This window comes from Sebastes umbrosus, chromosome 2 (genome assembly GCF_015220745.1).
Source record: "Sebastes umbrosus isolate fSebUmb1 chromosome 2, fSebUmb1.pri, whole genome shotgun sequence".
Classification (NCBI taxonomy): Eukaryota; Metazoa; Chordata; class Actinopteri; order Perciformes; family Sebastidae; genus Sebastes; species Sebastes umbrosus.
The window spans coordinates 18,637,223-18,653,891 of record NC_051270.1 but is presented as its reverse complement, the minus strand read 5'-3'; the positions used below and the strand labels follow the sequence as shown (position 1 = coordinate 18,653,891).

At 39.7% G+C, this 16,669-nt stretch overlaps 1 protein-coding gene across 3 annotated transcripts; it reads right to left on the bottom strand.

Annotated features, from left to right (window-relative positions):
* Positions 1–691: 691 nt before the first annotated feature.
* On the bottom strand, positions 692–15,628 carry depdc7a (DEP domain containing 7, paralog a). Of its 3 annotated transcripts, none has more exons than XM_037748269.1 (9): positions 15,568–15,628; positions 7,124–7,586; positions 5,104–5,234; positions 4,819–5,011; positions 3,195–3,415; positions 2,877–3,019; positions 2,660–2,791; positions 1,848–1,926; positions 692–1,739 (listed from the first exon to the last, which is right to left on the bottom strand). In XM_037748269.1, the coding sequence occupies exons 1-9, from the start codon at positions 15,599–15,601 to the stop codon at positions 1,516–1,518; spliced, it is 1,620 nt and encodes a 539-aa protein (XP_037604197.1). In that variant the 5' UTR covers positions 15,602–15,628; the 3' UTR covers positions 692–1,515. The 3 variants fall into 3 exon arrangements, with proteins under 3 accessions (XP_037604197.1, XP_037604207.1, XP_037604216.1); XM_037748279.1 differs by lacking the exon at positions 15,568–15,628 and adding an exon at positions 12,302–12,580; XM_037748288.1 differs by lacking the exon at positions 15,568–15,628 and adding an exon at positions 10,234–11,650.
* Positions 15,629–16,669: the final 1,041 nt, after the last annotated feature.

Below are 16,669 nucleotides of genomic sequence, written 5' to 3'. Positions count from 1 at the left end.
AGCTTCTGAATGATAAACATTTCATTTGTTTTCTCTAAAAGTGTTATAGTAGAGCTCCCCACCGAGAGTACCTATGTAAGGTTAGCTGTGAATTTCGAGATTACAGCTAGAGAACAGTCAAAACATATAAAGGGTTTGGTGATTTTGCTTTCTAGCATCAAAGGCAATGTCAGCCACCGAAATATAAACCGAACAAAATGTCTTGGAAAGGAAAGCACTGCTCATTTCCTTATTTGAAATGATAAGACATTGTTTGCATTTTAAGCTGGACTCTTGAGATGTTTATGTGTTTTGGATGTATATGAGAAACAGTATTGGCCGTTTATAAAAAGTGAACTAAACATTATACTTACAAACTACTTTTTTGTTTTTTTACAGAAAAACACAATTTCACAAGTCTGTTAGTTGGCTGGGAACCTCAGTAGCATAAAGCAGCCTAGATTTCACAATTATGACACTATTATAAAAAGGAGGGGGCTGTAAGTCTGTTCCTAACAGAAAAAGCCATGTACAAGGCCTGTGTGGGGATCGAGTAAGAATGGATGCAGAGTACTGCAAACTGTGCCTCAGAAATGAAAAGTATTTGTGTTAATATGGATAAATTACTTGACATAACATAGACCATTTGTTCCTTTTTTCATGAGAATACACACTTTTTGTGTCTGCAATGAAAATGGACAATGTACATGTATGAATGTTCAACAATACCAGGTGAATTTTATTAGGATTTGCCAAAATACAAACAAGATGTGAGTGGTTTAAACCTAATCTGGAAATGCTTTTGTCACCTGGAAATGTGGAAGTGATTTCCTGAGCTGATTAGAAGGAAAACATAAACCTCATTCAAAATAGAACCCTGAAGAAACCACTAAAACGTGGCTACATTTTAAAGTAAAAAACAACAATTTACAAACATCTGTTTTGCCGATATGTTGCAACAAACACAAAAACCCAGAGGGCTGATTCTCATGAATGCCTCTGACTGTTCACTACAACACAACATCAGACTTTCAAATTTCCAGGTTCAAATTTCCGTTTGAGGGTTCCTCGAGACATAGCTCTACTGTGCATTACATTGTATATGAGAAACCACATGAACAGACACGTTTTTATTGCTAACACTGTTCCTATTGCACGAGCACAAAGAATACATCCATTGAAAAGCGATATATGCAGACTTATCCGAATGCCATCAAGCAGTGTCAAAACAAAAAAAAATTCTCAAGAACACTTGGTTCTTTTTGTCATACTGGGAAAGTAACAGTCTCATAACAGACAAGGACATTTCATGTTAGTGTCCTGCACCAAAGAAAATATCTAAGAAATGAAATGTACCCTTAAATATTACAGTTTCCAAATAAAATTCACATTCTTTTTCAGTAGTCTACACTATTTACATACAAGCAAATGAAATCCACGTACTATACTGCACATCTTCACATCATTCACATCACATTAGCTTTTGTTCTTACATCTTTTTACATTATAATACACAAATTGTTAAACTAATAAATATCACTGTAGCAACATGTTGACACTGGACAATCTATTTCCAAAGTACTGAACAAAAATCTCTGGGTGGCCTTTATAAAACTGCCCCAGTAGCCGTTTCTTTTCTTTAGCGGAGAGTTTAGGGTTCTCGTGGACTGTCCGGAGCAAGGCCCAAAGTTCTTCTTTAGTTGTTTTTTGTGCATTTTCTGTGTAGGTCTGAGCGCTCTCTCTTGTGCAGTATGTTGATCCTGCAGTAAAGGAGAGATTGGAGAAACAGACATTAAGTCTTCACTCATCAAACAGCTGTTAAAAAACTGAATGTATAAGATGAATATATAGAAGGAACATCTGCAAACCTGTTATCACATCTGGATCCTTCCCTTTCACAATATTCGTTATTCTGTCACTGACCATCTTATGCAATGAAACCGGAATCTGGTGGAAAAGAGAGCAAAAAAAGACATGAAGTTTATCTTGACTTAAAGATCAAATATTAAAGGAACAGTGTGTTGGATTTCGGGGGACTTTTAGCAGAAATTAAATATAATATTCATAACTATGTTATATCGTGTTTTCGTTAGAATGAGCCCTTCATATCGACATAGGGAGCGGGTCCTCTTCACGGAGTCCACCATGCTGCTCCGCCACTGGCTCTAGAGAGAGCCTTTTGCTATTTTACATTGCCTGAAGGCCACCGTAGTTCTCCGACATGCTTGTGAAACTGTGGTAACGTGAGCCATAGAGTGCAAAACCGTGGTACCGCCAGCTGTCGTCTGATTTCCGTTGCTCCAAAAGTAGTGTTTTTATAGTCAGGATGGCCTCTGAGCGAGACGAACAGCTTTACCACGGTTTTGCACTCGGCGGCTCACGTTAACACAGTCTTGAAAAGGGAGAAGTGAACTAGGAGTACTCAGTTGGTTGCAATCTGCAACCTCACCACTAGATACCGCCAAATCCGACACACTGTACCTTTATTACAAATACAATTATAATATGTTGAATTATTATATTTACTTAGTTTGTGGCTGTGTGTCTGTGATCTTACAGTCAGACACATTTGTTTTATGAATTCCCTACTATTCCCTACTAAGTTCTCTAGCAGAGATGTTGATTGTTAAATCCCTCCTACAACACCAGACACACACTACCAAAGAGATGAATTACTCACTTTGAACAGATCACAGTGGTTATCCATCATGAACAGAACCATCAGGTCCACCTTTCCTTTAGAGGTGGACAGCCTTCTGCTGTACACGATGGCACTTGAGAAAGACCTTTTCACCGCCATTCTGTTCTCAATCTGACAGAGAAATATTTAGAGTTAACAAAGATCAAACACACACATGTACAGACTTACATAAGAGGCACACACAAACAGCACTCACCTCCTTGTGCAGTTTGACCTCCTGTGGTTTGCCTGCAACAGCCATGAATCTCAGGAGCCTGCGTAGCTCCTCCCTGCTGCGAGAGTCCTGCAGCTTCAGACTCAGCTGCAGAGACTCTAGGGCTTGCTCCTGCTTACCGTTCACTGACAACAGACCAGATCAAATACCAAGATGAAAATGCTGAGCTTGAGAAAAGCAGCTCTTGTGATTAAAATGGCACGGGCAGCAACATTATATGAAACCTTCCTTTATGCATCACCATAAAAGCCTCATCAACCCTCCTGAAAACACAAGGACACCAAAGAGATCTGCTCTTACCGAGTAGCTCCGAGATGCCAGAGTGGATGTCGAAAACGTGGTTGCTGAACAGAGGCGGCTGCTGTGTGTCTCCGTAATGCTGAGCCAGGGCCTCGTAGAGCAGACTCTTACACCGGAGCAGGTCATCAGCACAACCGGCCAAACCTCGACTGACCTCCACCACCAGCTCATCGGGCAGAAACTCTAGACAGTCCACTGCTCCTGACATCCACTCATCGGCCCTGTTGAGAGAGGGAAGTGTAATGATTTTAAACAAAGCCGACAGATCGGTCAAGGTGAAGCAACAGGAAGACAAAGACAGAAAAAGTAGATAAGCTGTTGACCTTCAGGGCTTTAGAGAGAACACGACTGCTTCCATTAAGCATGGATTTGGTCATTTGTGGGTAAAAAACACATGCAAGTTAAAATCAGGATAATTTTTTAATGAACTGTGGTTAAATAAAATGCATGTCATCATGATTATTTACTTAAGTAGAAGTTGCAACACCAAACTATAAAAGCACTTTATTACAAGTAAATATGTCAGTAAGTCCTGAATGAATTCAAAATGTCATTACAGTAAATGCATCATATTTTATAAACTGATCATGTGTTTTGTAGGCAAAATCTTTATCTTCACTTTAAATTGTTACTATAGCTTTTAAATGAATATAGTGGAGTTAAAAAAAAGCTCAATAAGCATTAAATGGACATTCTCAGGTTAAGTCAGAGCCGGCCCAATAGGCATAAGGAGTATAGGCGAATGCTGGGCGCCATCCATCCATAGGGGCTCCCCAAATGAGGGAAGAATATATATCTATAACTTTTACTATTTTTTACTAATATTTCTTTTTTTTACTATTGTTTCAAAATATTACCAAAAACAGCCCACAACAACATAACTATGTAGCCTATTAAATAGGCCCTATTTTCTGGGTTGACCGCATCACCGGGAAAAAGAAAGAGGTAATGTGATGAATAAATAGTTTAGCTATTGCATAGTTATTGTTGGAGTAGACTCATATTTGCTTGCTTTGGACAATAGTAATGTTTGCTAATTTAATAAATAGCTAGAGTTAACGTCAATTACTCTCACCTCAAATTCATTAGGGAAAGTTGGAAAGACTATTCAGGTGTTTGGGGAATAACCTACAATGTAATTTTGAGAAATATTCTTTTTTCTTTTACAGTAAGTGTGATCTCCATAGCTTAATCTCAAAGACAAAGCTATGCAGTTTCTGTGTGAGTGTATGAACACAATGATTGGTGGAGGAATTGGCTGCGATGCAAGGGACCCCAGCTAAAATCTGGGCATATAATTGGTCAGAGCCGGCTCAAGTATGAGTCTCAAAAGTAAAAGTACAGTATTTGAGTTTATCATAATTTAAATGGTTTTAAACTAGACACATACATATTTACCTTCAAATCAACAAATCAGTGCTTAATAAGCTCATGATTTCCTGTTGTTAAAGAGCATGGCAAAACATAAACAGAAAGCCCTTATATGCATATCTTATTTAGGATTGTATAAGCAGTTTTCTGTAAAGCAGCTGGTTAAGCAGATTAGGGCTGATAGATCATAAGAAACATAAGATTTGAACTTTTATAGAAGACTGTAAAACTGTCAAACCTTTAGAGGACTTACTGTGCTTCACTGAAGGCCTTGAGGACCTCTCTATCTAGGTAGCTTGATGTATACAACAGGTCCGGGTCACTGTCCACGCCATGCAGGGGAGGCCGCGATGGGTCTTGACCCTCTAACAGCTTCTCCAACAGGGGGAGCTCTATCAGCTGCAACAGCCTGAACACCGCCTGCTGGTGCCACACCTCATTCACAACTGTGAAAACACAGAGCCATAAGGGTCATATATAGCAGACACATGGACGCACAGTGTGACTAAGCATTTGCTGCATGAAGAGGACGACTTACGTTCTTGTGAGAGGCCGAGGTTGATCATCTGAGGGGTGATGGTGGAGCTCAGGTTGAGGTTTCCCAGCACGTCCTCCAGTGATTTGTCTGTTTTTACAGGGGAGTGGGTGGAGTAGCTCGGCACCCCTTGTCTGAAGAGTCACATAATGACAGCAATCAGTGGAAATGATTGGGGAAAAAAGAGACTTATTAGAGGAACAAATGTGGCATGAGGCTGCAAATGTATTCTAGTAACTGTGATTCAGCCTCAATTTAGTGCTGTTTTGATTCCGGCCAAAGAGGGAAAATAAATGCTCAATTTCCAGCATTGAACAATTTCTGATTAACATTTAAATAGGACATGTGATGTCTATTCTCTTTTCTTTTTACAATATTCCCACGGAGATTTGATTTGCCCCCATGTTGCACATAACAAAAGTCTAATTTAAACTGTTGGAGCAGCACATGGCTCCTCTGAATCTTTCATCTCTCATTAGCGAGACCTGTTCTTTGGTCAGGTCTGGAACTGTCAGTCTCGACAACACAAAGTGCTGAGGCCATGTGAAATATATCCTGTCTGTCTTCGCTACGTGCTCGACAGCCTCTCTACAATTTAATTATCCAACCTCAAAGTACAGGAGAATCAACTGAGTTTAAAGGAGTAGTTTGACATTTTGGTAAATACGCTCATTTGCTTTCTTGCTGAGAGTTAGCTGAGATGTTCGATACCATTGTCATGTCTGTTTATAGTAAATATGAAGCTACAGCCAGCCAGCTCACTAATTAATATGTTATATATTGTTTTTTAAAAATGTTTACCACATTAAAGGAACAGTGGTAACATTTTGGGGGATCTATTAGCATTAATGTAATATAATATTCATAACTATGTTTTCATTAGTGTATAATCATCTGAAACTAAGAATCGTTGTGTTTTCATTAGCTTAGAGTGAGCCCTTCATATCTACACACGGAGCAATTCCTCTTCATGAAGTCCGTCATGTTGCTCCGCCATATTTCCACAGTAGCCCAAAACGGACAAATCAAACACTGGCTTTAGAGAGAGCCTTTCATGTTTTTAAGCTACCTGAAGGCCACCGTAGTTCTCTACATTCTTGTGAAACTGTGAGCCGCAGAGTGCAAAACTGTGGTACCGCCAGCCGCCGTCTGACTCCCGTTGCTCCTAAAGTAGTGTTACTATGGTAAGGATGGCCTCTGGATGAGGTAAACGGCGTTACCATGGTTTTGCACTCGGTGGCTCACGTTACCACAGTCTTGGAAAAGGAGAAGTGAGCGGAGGGGTACTCAGTTCGTTGCAATCTGCAACCACACCACTAGATCACCAAATCCTACACACAGCACCTTTAAAGTTTAAAAACAACACTTTGTGGTTTTACATGGTTATGTTATGTGTTGGACTATTTCTTGGCGGCGCTCAATAACTTTCAGGAATCATGGCATCACCGTGACAACCAACATGTCTCCAGAAGGTCACTACAGCCGGCCAAGAAGTACTCGGCAAAACAAATTGTCGTTTTTACTGTTAAGTTTCGGTATCATAAACAAACGAGATATGACATGTTAAATAGTGAGCTTTAAAGGTGCAGGTAGGCGGGTTTTGTTATCGTCGTTAGAGAGCCAAGCTAGATGTTTCCCCCTATTTCCAGTCTTTGTGCTAAGCTAAACTAGCCAGCTGCTGGCAGTAGCTTCATATATGAGTGGTATTGATCTTCTCATATAACTCAAATCAAATAAAATGTGTGGGGAAAAAAAGTACCCAAGTGGGATTCTGTATTTTTCTTCTTTTAAAATTACTTCTTGATTTTGCTGATCTTCGAACTCATTATCACACACTGGTAATGAGGGGGTTACTGGAAATTAGCAAGACTTGACTGCATGATGGGACTTCAAGAGCCTCCGGTCATGCCTAACTAGTTATCAGAGGCACCCAGTCTAAAGCTATACTGGATTTGGGATTAGAGGAAAGAGAACAAAGAGAATCAAAACAGAGATCTGAAGATGTTATGACATGAGTTTGTACCTTTCACGTGACGGACTGTAGCCGTTCGTGTTCCTGTTCATGCTCGGTGAGTCATAGCCGCTCTCGATGGTGTTGGTGGAGTGAGACTTGGCGTTGGTCAGTGGTGACGAGGAGCCGGCCGCTGGGCTCAGAAACCTGTACAAACTGCAACTACTGTCCTCAAATGTGGCTCGCTTCTTTTCCTTCCCAAATACTTTAACGCCCACCGGCTCAAACACCCTCGAGTCCATCAGGGCCTGGCAGAGGCGTACGGCTTTGTAGCGGGGCACATCCTCGTCACCAAAGAAACGGTTCAGTGTGATGTGTGCCAGCACCACGTCCACGGCCTCTGAGCCCAGGAAGCAGTCTTGGTAGGACTTGAGGTTGTGGCGCCGGCGCTTAACCTCTACATGGGTGTGGAGGTTGGAGATGATGCTGCCCCAGATATAGGTGGCACGGAAAGGCTTCCCAGCCATGCCTGGTTCTGATGGAAGAGGAGAGGAGAGAGTCAGTGCACGGTGGGTGAGGAGGACTATCAGGACGTAGTAGAGATGATAAACTATGGAATCAGCCAAAGCAGGTAATGAGCTTTCTGGACATTTAATGGTGCCAGTTCACAAGATTCACATTTTAATTGCTGCGCAGATTTCAACCAAATGACAGTCAAGTAATGGCAACAGTTTTACACACAGATGTGTGGAGCAAATATAATATCCACACCCGGCTGAAAAAATGAGTTGATTAATTAAAGGTACAGTGTGCAGGATTTGGTGATATCTAGTGGTGTGGTTGCAGATTGCAGCCAACTGAGTACCCTTCTGCTCACTTCTCCCTTTCCAAGACTGTGATAACGTGAGCCACTGAGTGCAAAACCGTGGTAACGCCGTTCGCCTCGCTCAAATGCCATCCTTACCATAGTAACACTACTTTAGGAGCAACGGAAGTCAGAAAGCGGCTGACGGTACTACGGTTTTGCACTCTGCGGCTCACGTTACCACAGTTTCACAAGAATGTAGAGAACTACGGTGGCCTCAAGGTAACGTAAAAACGTGAAAAGCTCTATAGAGCCAGAGTTTGGTTTGTCCTTTCTGGGCTACTGTAGAAACATGGCGGAGCAACATGGCGGACTCTGTGAAGAGGACCTGCTCCCTGTGTAGATATGATGGGCTCATTCTAAGCTAACGAAAACATGATTCTTAGTTTCAGGTGATTATACACTTATGAAAACATAGTTATGAATATTATTCCATTTCCGTTGATAGATCCCCTGAAATGTTACACACTGTTCCCTTAATTAGTCAATCAACAGAAAATGAATCAATAACCGTTTTCATAATCAATTAATTCTTTTAAGTCATTTATAAAGAAAAAAAAGTCAAACATTGGCTGGTTGGGCTTCTCAAATGTGAGGATTCGCTGCTTTTCTGTGATTTGCATCATTGCAAATTGAATATATTTGGGTTTTGGACTCTTGGTCAGACGAAACAAGCAATTTGAAGACATCCATCATGTGTTGTGGGAAATTGTGACAGCCATTTTTCACTTGACTATGCTGTTAATCAATTAATTGGATAAAATTATCATTAAGATTAAGAAAACAAATCAAGAAATATCAAGATTAAAATAAAGTTTTATAAATGCAGACACTGTAGAAATCCCTACTCAAATTACGAAAGTCAAGTCTTTTTGGTGATCCACTTGTTATTCCATTCTCAGCTTTGTCTATTGTCTGAACACTTTCTCAGAAACTACAGAGAATTGTGCTTTCTGTCTTTACCAAACACACACTCCCTCTCCCCTGTGTAATGTCTCATAATCACAGTATGAATTCAAGTTACTGTACGTGGGTGTAACCGCACAAGGTCCAGGATCAATGCAACTCTCGGGGGTAGTAACCAAACCCAAATCCTCTTTTGAGGCATGCTTGTGTACATTACACTCAGAAGCTTCATTCTAATTCACCTAACAGATGTTTAACACCTAAGGATCAAACGCTGCAGTCAGCCAGTTAAAGACATTAAGAAAAACAAAGAGCATCATCTGTACCTGATTTTCTCACCATATCATACACCTGATGCAATCTTTCTCCACACACAAGGAAACAGAGACAATGATCATATTGTGAGCCTTATTCTCTCATGTGAGATATCCTCATTATGTTCCTGTTGTATTTTCCACTGGGTGGGCTTCATTGCAGCTAACACATGCACACAAATCAGTAGATGATTCATGCAATCAAACACTGACACGTTCAACACTCCATTATGCAATTTCTCAACATATCTCATCTGCCCGTCTGTGTTTGATGAGTCTTTGTTGAGGGAAAATGACTTGTGTCATCCACCGCAAGCCAGACCAATGAGAGAAAGCAGCGCTGATGTTAGTGTGATGTTAGTGTGGCTCTCATCTCACAACGGGAAACATTGGCGGCCCGTTGAGCAAATGTTAGGGGAGGATCTGAGAGGCTCTCTGAGGCCAGGGGCCATAAATCAGGATCCGTCAGCCCCATACCGGGCTCCATGTTATGATAACACAACATGACAAACACCATTACTGACCCATCTGTAAAACTTGAAAACATAAACACTCAGGAACAGTACGGCAGCGAGCAGATGTTAGAGAGAGCCGAGGACGGTGTGTGGCAGATATGATCTGCTGATTAATGAGACACATTTACGTCAAACTGCATCTCCCCCTGGGGGAGAAGAAACTGTCCTGAACTGGGGATTTGCATCAGGGAAGAAGGCTGTTTGTATTCATGATAGGAATCATGAGAAATATAAAATGCAAATTAATTAAAATATTTCTTTCATGGCTTTAAGACATTAAAGACTTAGACTTTTAAGTATACTTGTCAGTATGAGCCAAGTATACTTAAGTATAATTTTGCTAAGTATATCTCTGATAAGTACATAAAAAGTAAACTGAAAGTAGACTCTCTTATTTTAAGTTCAAAAGAAGTATACTATAGCACTCTTGAATAAACTTCAGTTTGAAAAATAATCTTTAAAATAAATGTGAGAATATTATGCAAATATCAGTCATATCAACTCACTATATAAGATGCAGAATGTCTCAGGAATAATGTACTTTTTGGTCAGGACAACTATAGTAGAAACAAACTGCATTACCAGAATGAAATCCTTGATTTAGGAGTTAGTTCAGGACCATCTGGAGGTTCCCATCAGGGGTCCCTGGATTACCAGTCACACAATAAATCCGGATCTGATCAATATCCATTAATGCTGCTTGTTAAAAAGGAAAAAAAGTGTGGGTCAGGTCAGGTGTGGGTCAGAACAACCCTGGGAACCCGGCTGAGCTTCTGTCACCGCTTGTTGCTTTGAGCCAAGCTGAGATTTGAGCCCAGTTTGCACAGCTGACGTCAGAATCTTTCCCTGTGTGACTTTGGTCCTCTTTATTTAAAAAAAAAAAGACATTTAGGCATTCCTCCATGGAAGGAATTGCAATGGGGTGAGGCGTGCAAACCGGTTGGATTACAGTCCTCTTCACCTATTTCCTGTTGAAAAATGCTCTTTTACACCAGGTGAAGTGTGTGAGCATAACAGAAAGAGGTCTCTTAGTCTTTTCCAACTGTTTGAGTTGTGAGCAGAAGGTCAATATAGTTTGCATTCCCAGACAATGCACAGAAGGAAATATCTACCTCCGTCACTGTACTGCTGAGCTGCTCTTGAGCAAGGCAGGCTGCTCTAAGGAAACTGCAGGTGTGCATGTGTGTAACTTAACACATGATGTTCAGTTTACTCATCATAAGAAACACTACTTAGTGCATGGAAACAGTTGTAGGCAAATATCATCTGTGGTTTTGGAAGAAGCTTTTGAAAAGTTGAAAAATGGCTTGCCTGCTTTACAAACTGGAGGTGTCGGGGGTTTGAAAGAAGTGGGCATTTAGGAGGCTGAATGACACCCTGTGTGACTTTGGTCCTCTTTATTAAAAAAAATAGACATTTAGACATTTCAGCCAAGGACAACAGTGTACTGTGTGTTTGCACACAGCAGTGGAGGTAAATAATCTCAGAGGGAGCAGCTCAGTCACCACATGAGGATCTCTCCCTTGAGAACATGGTGTGTGTTTAACATCACTCTCAACCTCTGAGATGCATTATCATCACTACAAAGCAAAAGCATTGATTTCAATGTTAAAGCACTGTTGCCAGAACCTGCATCAGGAGCTCAGGACTGATGATTTCAGGCGATGCAAATGCACTGTGGCACCTTCAGGCAGACAGCAGCAGCAGGTTGTTAATAACCTGTGGCACCAGATACCTTCATTCCTCCAACATGCTGAGACCTCGGAGTTTAACCGATCAAGCCTCAGGGCGAGATGTGAACATGCAGAACCACAGAGGGAGATTGGCTCCTATGAATTTGAACCTGTGTGGTGGCTTTAACACACATGCGTAAAGTACCCGTTTCTACTGGTGTTAACACAAACACTGCAGACTGCTGAGTCCAATCCAATCCAATCCAAATTGTATTATAAAGCACATTTAAAAACAACAAAAGCTGACCAAAGTGTTGTACAATTATACATAAAAACATAAAAACAACACAATAAAACACTAAGACCAACCAAAAACCAACAGGACATTAAAATAATAAGAACGTTAAGACCAATAAGAAAAAAGGATTAAAATAGTCAACTCTCATGCCGAGTCGTCATAACGCACAAATGTCAAAGCTTATTCAAAAGTTAAAACTGATCTACGACGCATTAAATGATTTATTACACTTTAATAAAGCCATTAGTCTAATTACACATTATAAACCCTTGTTATAGGCTACTTAAAAAAAACCTTAATACATTTAGTGATGGACTTAAATTACAATAATGTCAAACCAAAGGTAACATAAACACTTTAAACATATTTTAGAACTTTAGAATATTCACTTGTATCTAATAAAATACTTTATATACTATAATACTCTAATGTCTCATTAGAAACAGAAGCACAAATAGTGCCAAACGGTTTTACGCACGGTGCGCGTAAAATACATTATTATGGCACATTAGAGACCAATAGTTTCAGTCAAATCCAAATCAGCAGCAGGCGACACATGGATATTTCTTCAAACATCCCATCTTAACACTTACATAACTAAATAAAACCAAACTCTTCGACTTTATATCAAACACGACAGTAAATGATCTAAGCAGTGATTAAATCAGTATTATCCTACCTGGTGTTCGGTGCATGAAAACGTCCTCCAGTGACTTTAAAGACAGCCATTCACCATGTCCTTGTCTTCAATTCACATTACGACGTGACGCACACTAACTACAGTCAACCCACCGAAACCGTCTCCTCCCACCAAGATACATTATTCATGTCCGGACATTAACGTGATAATGAGGCTCACTAAGTCTCTTGTTCTTATATTTGGGCATTTTCCTGAGCTGAAACTGTAAATAAAGAAGAGGAATGTCAGTTTATACCCTGTTAAGAGTTTCCCAGTAAAATAACAGTAAAGAGCTGGCAGCAGGGTTGCCTTTATGTTACTGTAAAATTAACATTATTATACTGTCGCTGAAATTTACAGCCTTGTACTGTTAATGAAAAATACAGTTTGAACTGTTTTTATTAATTTCACAGTATTTTACAGTTAATTTACTGTTTAAAGATACATTATATAGCTGTTTTCCACCTTTCTTTTGCATTATCTTACTGATTTGTTTTAATGCACTATTTAGGCTGTATTTTTGACATACATTTTAATAAACATTATTTGTTTCCTAGATGATTAGACTTAGCAGGTTACAGACATAGGAACAGTCACACTAAATACAATTAAAGGTACTTGTTAGAAAAAAGGCTCTAATAGACTTGTTGACACTTTTCCAATAACATGTGAGTGAAGAACAATAAAGCTAATTCACTGATTTTCCAATCGTGTACAATGTACAAGCCTCACATGTGCAGATCAGGTCCCAGAATTAAAATAAATACTGCATGAAACTGTTGCTGATGATACTTTAGACAGTTGATCAGCAGTAAAGTGATGTTTTTTAAGAATGCATTATAGTTCAGTTAAAAAACGGCCTATGAGCGTAATTTAACAGGTTTTCTTTTGTATTAACAGTAAAGCACTGTTTTTAGCAATAACAGGTTAATACTGTTGAAATCCTATATCAATAACAGCAATTGTTTACAGTGTACGCATATGTAACCAAAGCTCCCCCAGTGAAAGGTTTTACCTTTACAGGTGGCCTGAATGATTTTTATTTTATCTAGTAATAGCTTAATTATAATACAATGTTGAGTAGCCAAAGGCAATGTGCAGAATTGCCAATATAAAGTCCACTATTAAACATTATTATTGGTCAAATCACTTTCGATTTAAAGGAAATGCTAAAAATAATTTCACCTTTGACTCACAAAGTCACACCCTTAAAGCCTACATCTGATCTGATAAAGACCTACAGTATTAAACAGCATCCACTATGTGAGACGAAGAAGAAGAAGAAGAAGCTGTTTGAATGATTGGGATCTAAAGGATAAAAACACAAAATAAACAATGAGTAATGAAGATGTTTTGGGAAAAAATAGTTTCAGTCAAAACAATAGAGGCCACTGGTGACACCACATACAGGTGCCTTGGGTGTCAAAGTGATCCTGAAGCTATTCCACCTTATCTGGGATCATCTATACATGCATGTCTAAAGACAGTCATCATAAACAAATGTGCACACCCCAGAGGGAACACACAGGAGCTGTTAGTGGGGACAGATTTCATGAAATGAGGCTCTAACCCGGTGCCTTCTTTCTTCAGGTGTAATCTGACAATGGAAAAGTAGTAAGCCGACACTGTAAACTCAATGTTGCTTGAAAGGGAGACAGAAAGGAAGATAGCTACTATCATCGCGAGACACAAGTATGGTGCAATGGGGTGAGGCGTGCAAACCGGTTGGATTACAGTCCTCTTCACCTATTTCCTGTTGAAAGATGCTCTTTTACACCAGGTGAAGTGTGTGAGCATAAAAGAAAGAGGTCTCTTAGTCTTTTCAAACTACTTCAGTTGTGAACAGAAGGTCAATAGTTTGCATTTCCAGACAATGCACAGAAGGAAATGTCTACCTCGTTCACATACTGCTGAGCTGCTCTTGAGCAAGGCAGGCTGCTCTAAGGAAACTGCAGGTGTTCATGTGTGTAACTTAACACATGATGTTCAGTTTACTCATCATAAGAAACACTACTTAGTGCATGGAAACAGTTGTAGGACAATATCATCTGTGGTTTTGGAGGAAGCTTTTGAGAAGTTGAAAAATGGCTTGGGTTTAAGACTTGCCTGCTTTACAAACTGGAGGTGTCGGGGTCTGAGAGAAGTGGGCATTTAGGAGGCTGAAAGATGATAAAGTTGCATTATGGAAATGTAGAATCCAGTGTTTTTGGATCTTGAGCAACTCTAAGAAATAAATGTCGGGATATCTCGGATACATCAATCTGTCTCTTGTGAGTCCACCAACTTTATATTAATTATATTATACTGTAATAAACTTCTTTATTACACAGCTTTCTTGAATTGTACGGCCAATCAGAATCGAGAATTCAATAAAGCTGTGTTATACCCGGGATAATGTACAGCAAGCCGGTCATTATTGGGAAATAAACCCCGACCGGGCGATGCGACATCCCGAAGCTAAGCCAGTCTTGCCCCTTGACCATTTTTGTGTCAAATTATTGATTTCTTAAGTAAGTAATCGTGTAATAAGCGGGATAATGTACAGCTAGCGGGTCATTGTTGTGAAATAAACCCCGACAGCTCCACTTCGCCTCAGGGTGCCGCATCGCCCTGTCTGGGTTTATTTCACAACAATGACCGGCTCGCTGTACATTATCCCTTATGCGGTACTAACTTGCTGGAGTACCCCTTTAATAATATAAAGTAGGGACTCCCCCATAGCCTTCAGGGGTTAACACGCTGACCATGAATCGCAAAATATCCGTTGTTTGAGTATGGCTGGTGACCTTTGTTGCATCTCTCTCCTTGTGCTGTCTAATAAAGTCAAAAAATTATAATAATTCAAGAAAACACAGCAGAGCAGAGTTGAAAAAGATCTTAATCAGAACCATTTAAGTGGATGGCTAAATGCAGGAACAAGAATGATTAAATGTCACACTACTATTCCGAAACCAACAACCCATTATAAGGACTATAAAACTTTCATTGCTTTAATTCCAGTAAAAAGCTAACCTCCTTTCCCTGAAATAAAAATGGCCTGATATCATATCTGAATTTTATCTTGTTTGTATTCAGTCACAAAAGTAAACCCCACTCTTTGCTCCTGTGACAGAAAAATCTGTTTAACAATAGCACTTGACATTGTAACTACAATGATGACTCATAAGCATTATGTCAGCTTCTGGCATCAAACAATCTCTGAATTCACAGAAGCTTGGGATATGTGGTGATAGCTTTAATGTGCTTTAATGTGTCGGTAAACTCACCTTTTCTGTTGATGATGTGGAGATTTATATTCATACAGCCATCATGTCCAAGGAAAGGGAATAAAAGGAAATACACACCTTAAAATGAAAGGTATTCTCAGAGCATGGCTTTGGTTGAGGGCCAAACTGGTTTTACAACTCTTCAAACGAATGCATTGCAGTCGGATGTGCTGGTATTTTGTAAACTTGCCACAATGCTGACATCAGTGCTGTAGAGGGAAACATGTTTTACACCAACACAGAAAACCAGACAGAGACCAGAGAGAGAGAGAGAGAGAGAGAGAGAGAGAGAGAGAGAGAGAGAGAGAGAGAGAGAGAGAGAGAGAGAGAGAGAGAGAGAGAGAGAGAGAGAGAGAGAGAGCACTCCGGTTAATACTATCAGAAATTATAGTCCACAAGGTCAAAGCAATATTTACTCTCCTGCTTCTCTACCTGTGCCCGGAAAGCTCTGCATATTTCCTTTTCTTTCCCCTTCATACTTATCGGTCGTGCAATGTTAGTCAAGTCGTAGTTTGTTTACAGTTATGATGATGACAAAGGAATTTTCTCCAGGAGGTGGCATTAAAAATATAAGTAAATATGCAAGTTTCTGTTTAGGGATCCAATGTAACATGAAAGAAAAACCCACATGCCAGTGGTGGAGGAAGTACTCAGATACTCAGAATTAAGTAAAAATAGCAATACCACAATGTACAATTACTCTATTACGAGTAAAAGCCCTACATTAAAAATCCTACTTTGGTAAAATACAGAAGTGTTTGCAGCAAAACATACTTAAAGTATCAGAAGTAAAAATAGTCTTTTGTAGAAAATGGACCTGTGACTGATACAATATTGTTGATGCCGAAGCATCAGAGTGTCATTTTACTGTTGTAGCTGGTTGAGGTGGAGCTAGTGGGTTATTTTAGTCCATTGGTCCCATTAAACTAGGGGTCAGACCCCATCATAGGAAAGAAAAGCAAAACATAACAAGGTTCTCAGACACAAATCTGTATTGATTCTGTTTTATATTCTCTAAGCTTTGACTTTTTTGTTAAATATTTGAGAGTTATCCCGCTCTTGGCCTCAAACAATTATTTTAATGGAACCATCTGAGACGTTT

What these genes read in the sequence shown, in the direction of transcription:
- depdc7a (XM_037748269.1), bottom strand. Translation starts at nt 15,601, where the DNA reads ATGAATATAAATCTCCACATCATCAACAGAAAAG. An exon ending in AAGGCCTTCAGTGAAGCACA is followed by an intron (nt 3,416 to 4,818) that starts GTAAGTCCTCTA and finishes CTCTCTCAACAG; the next exon opens with GGCCGATGAGTGGATGTCAG. An exon ending in AGGTCAAACTGCACAAGGAG is followed by an intron (nt 2,792 to 2,876) that starts GTGAGTGCTGTT and finishes TTTCTCTGTCAG; the next exon opens with ATTGAGAACAGAATGGCGGT.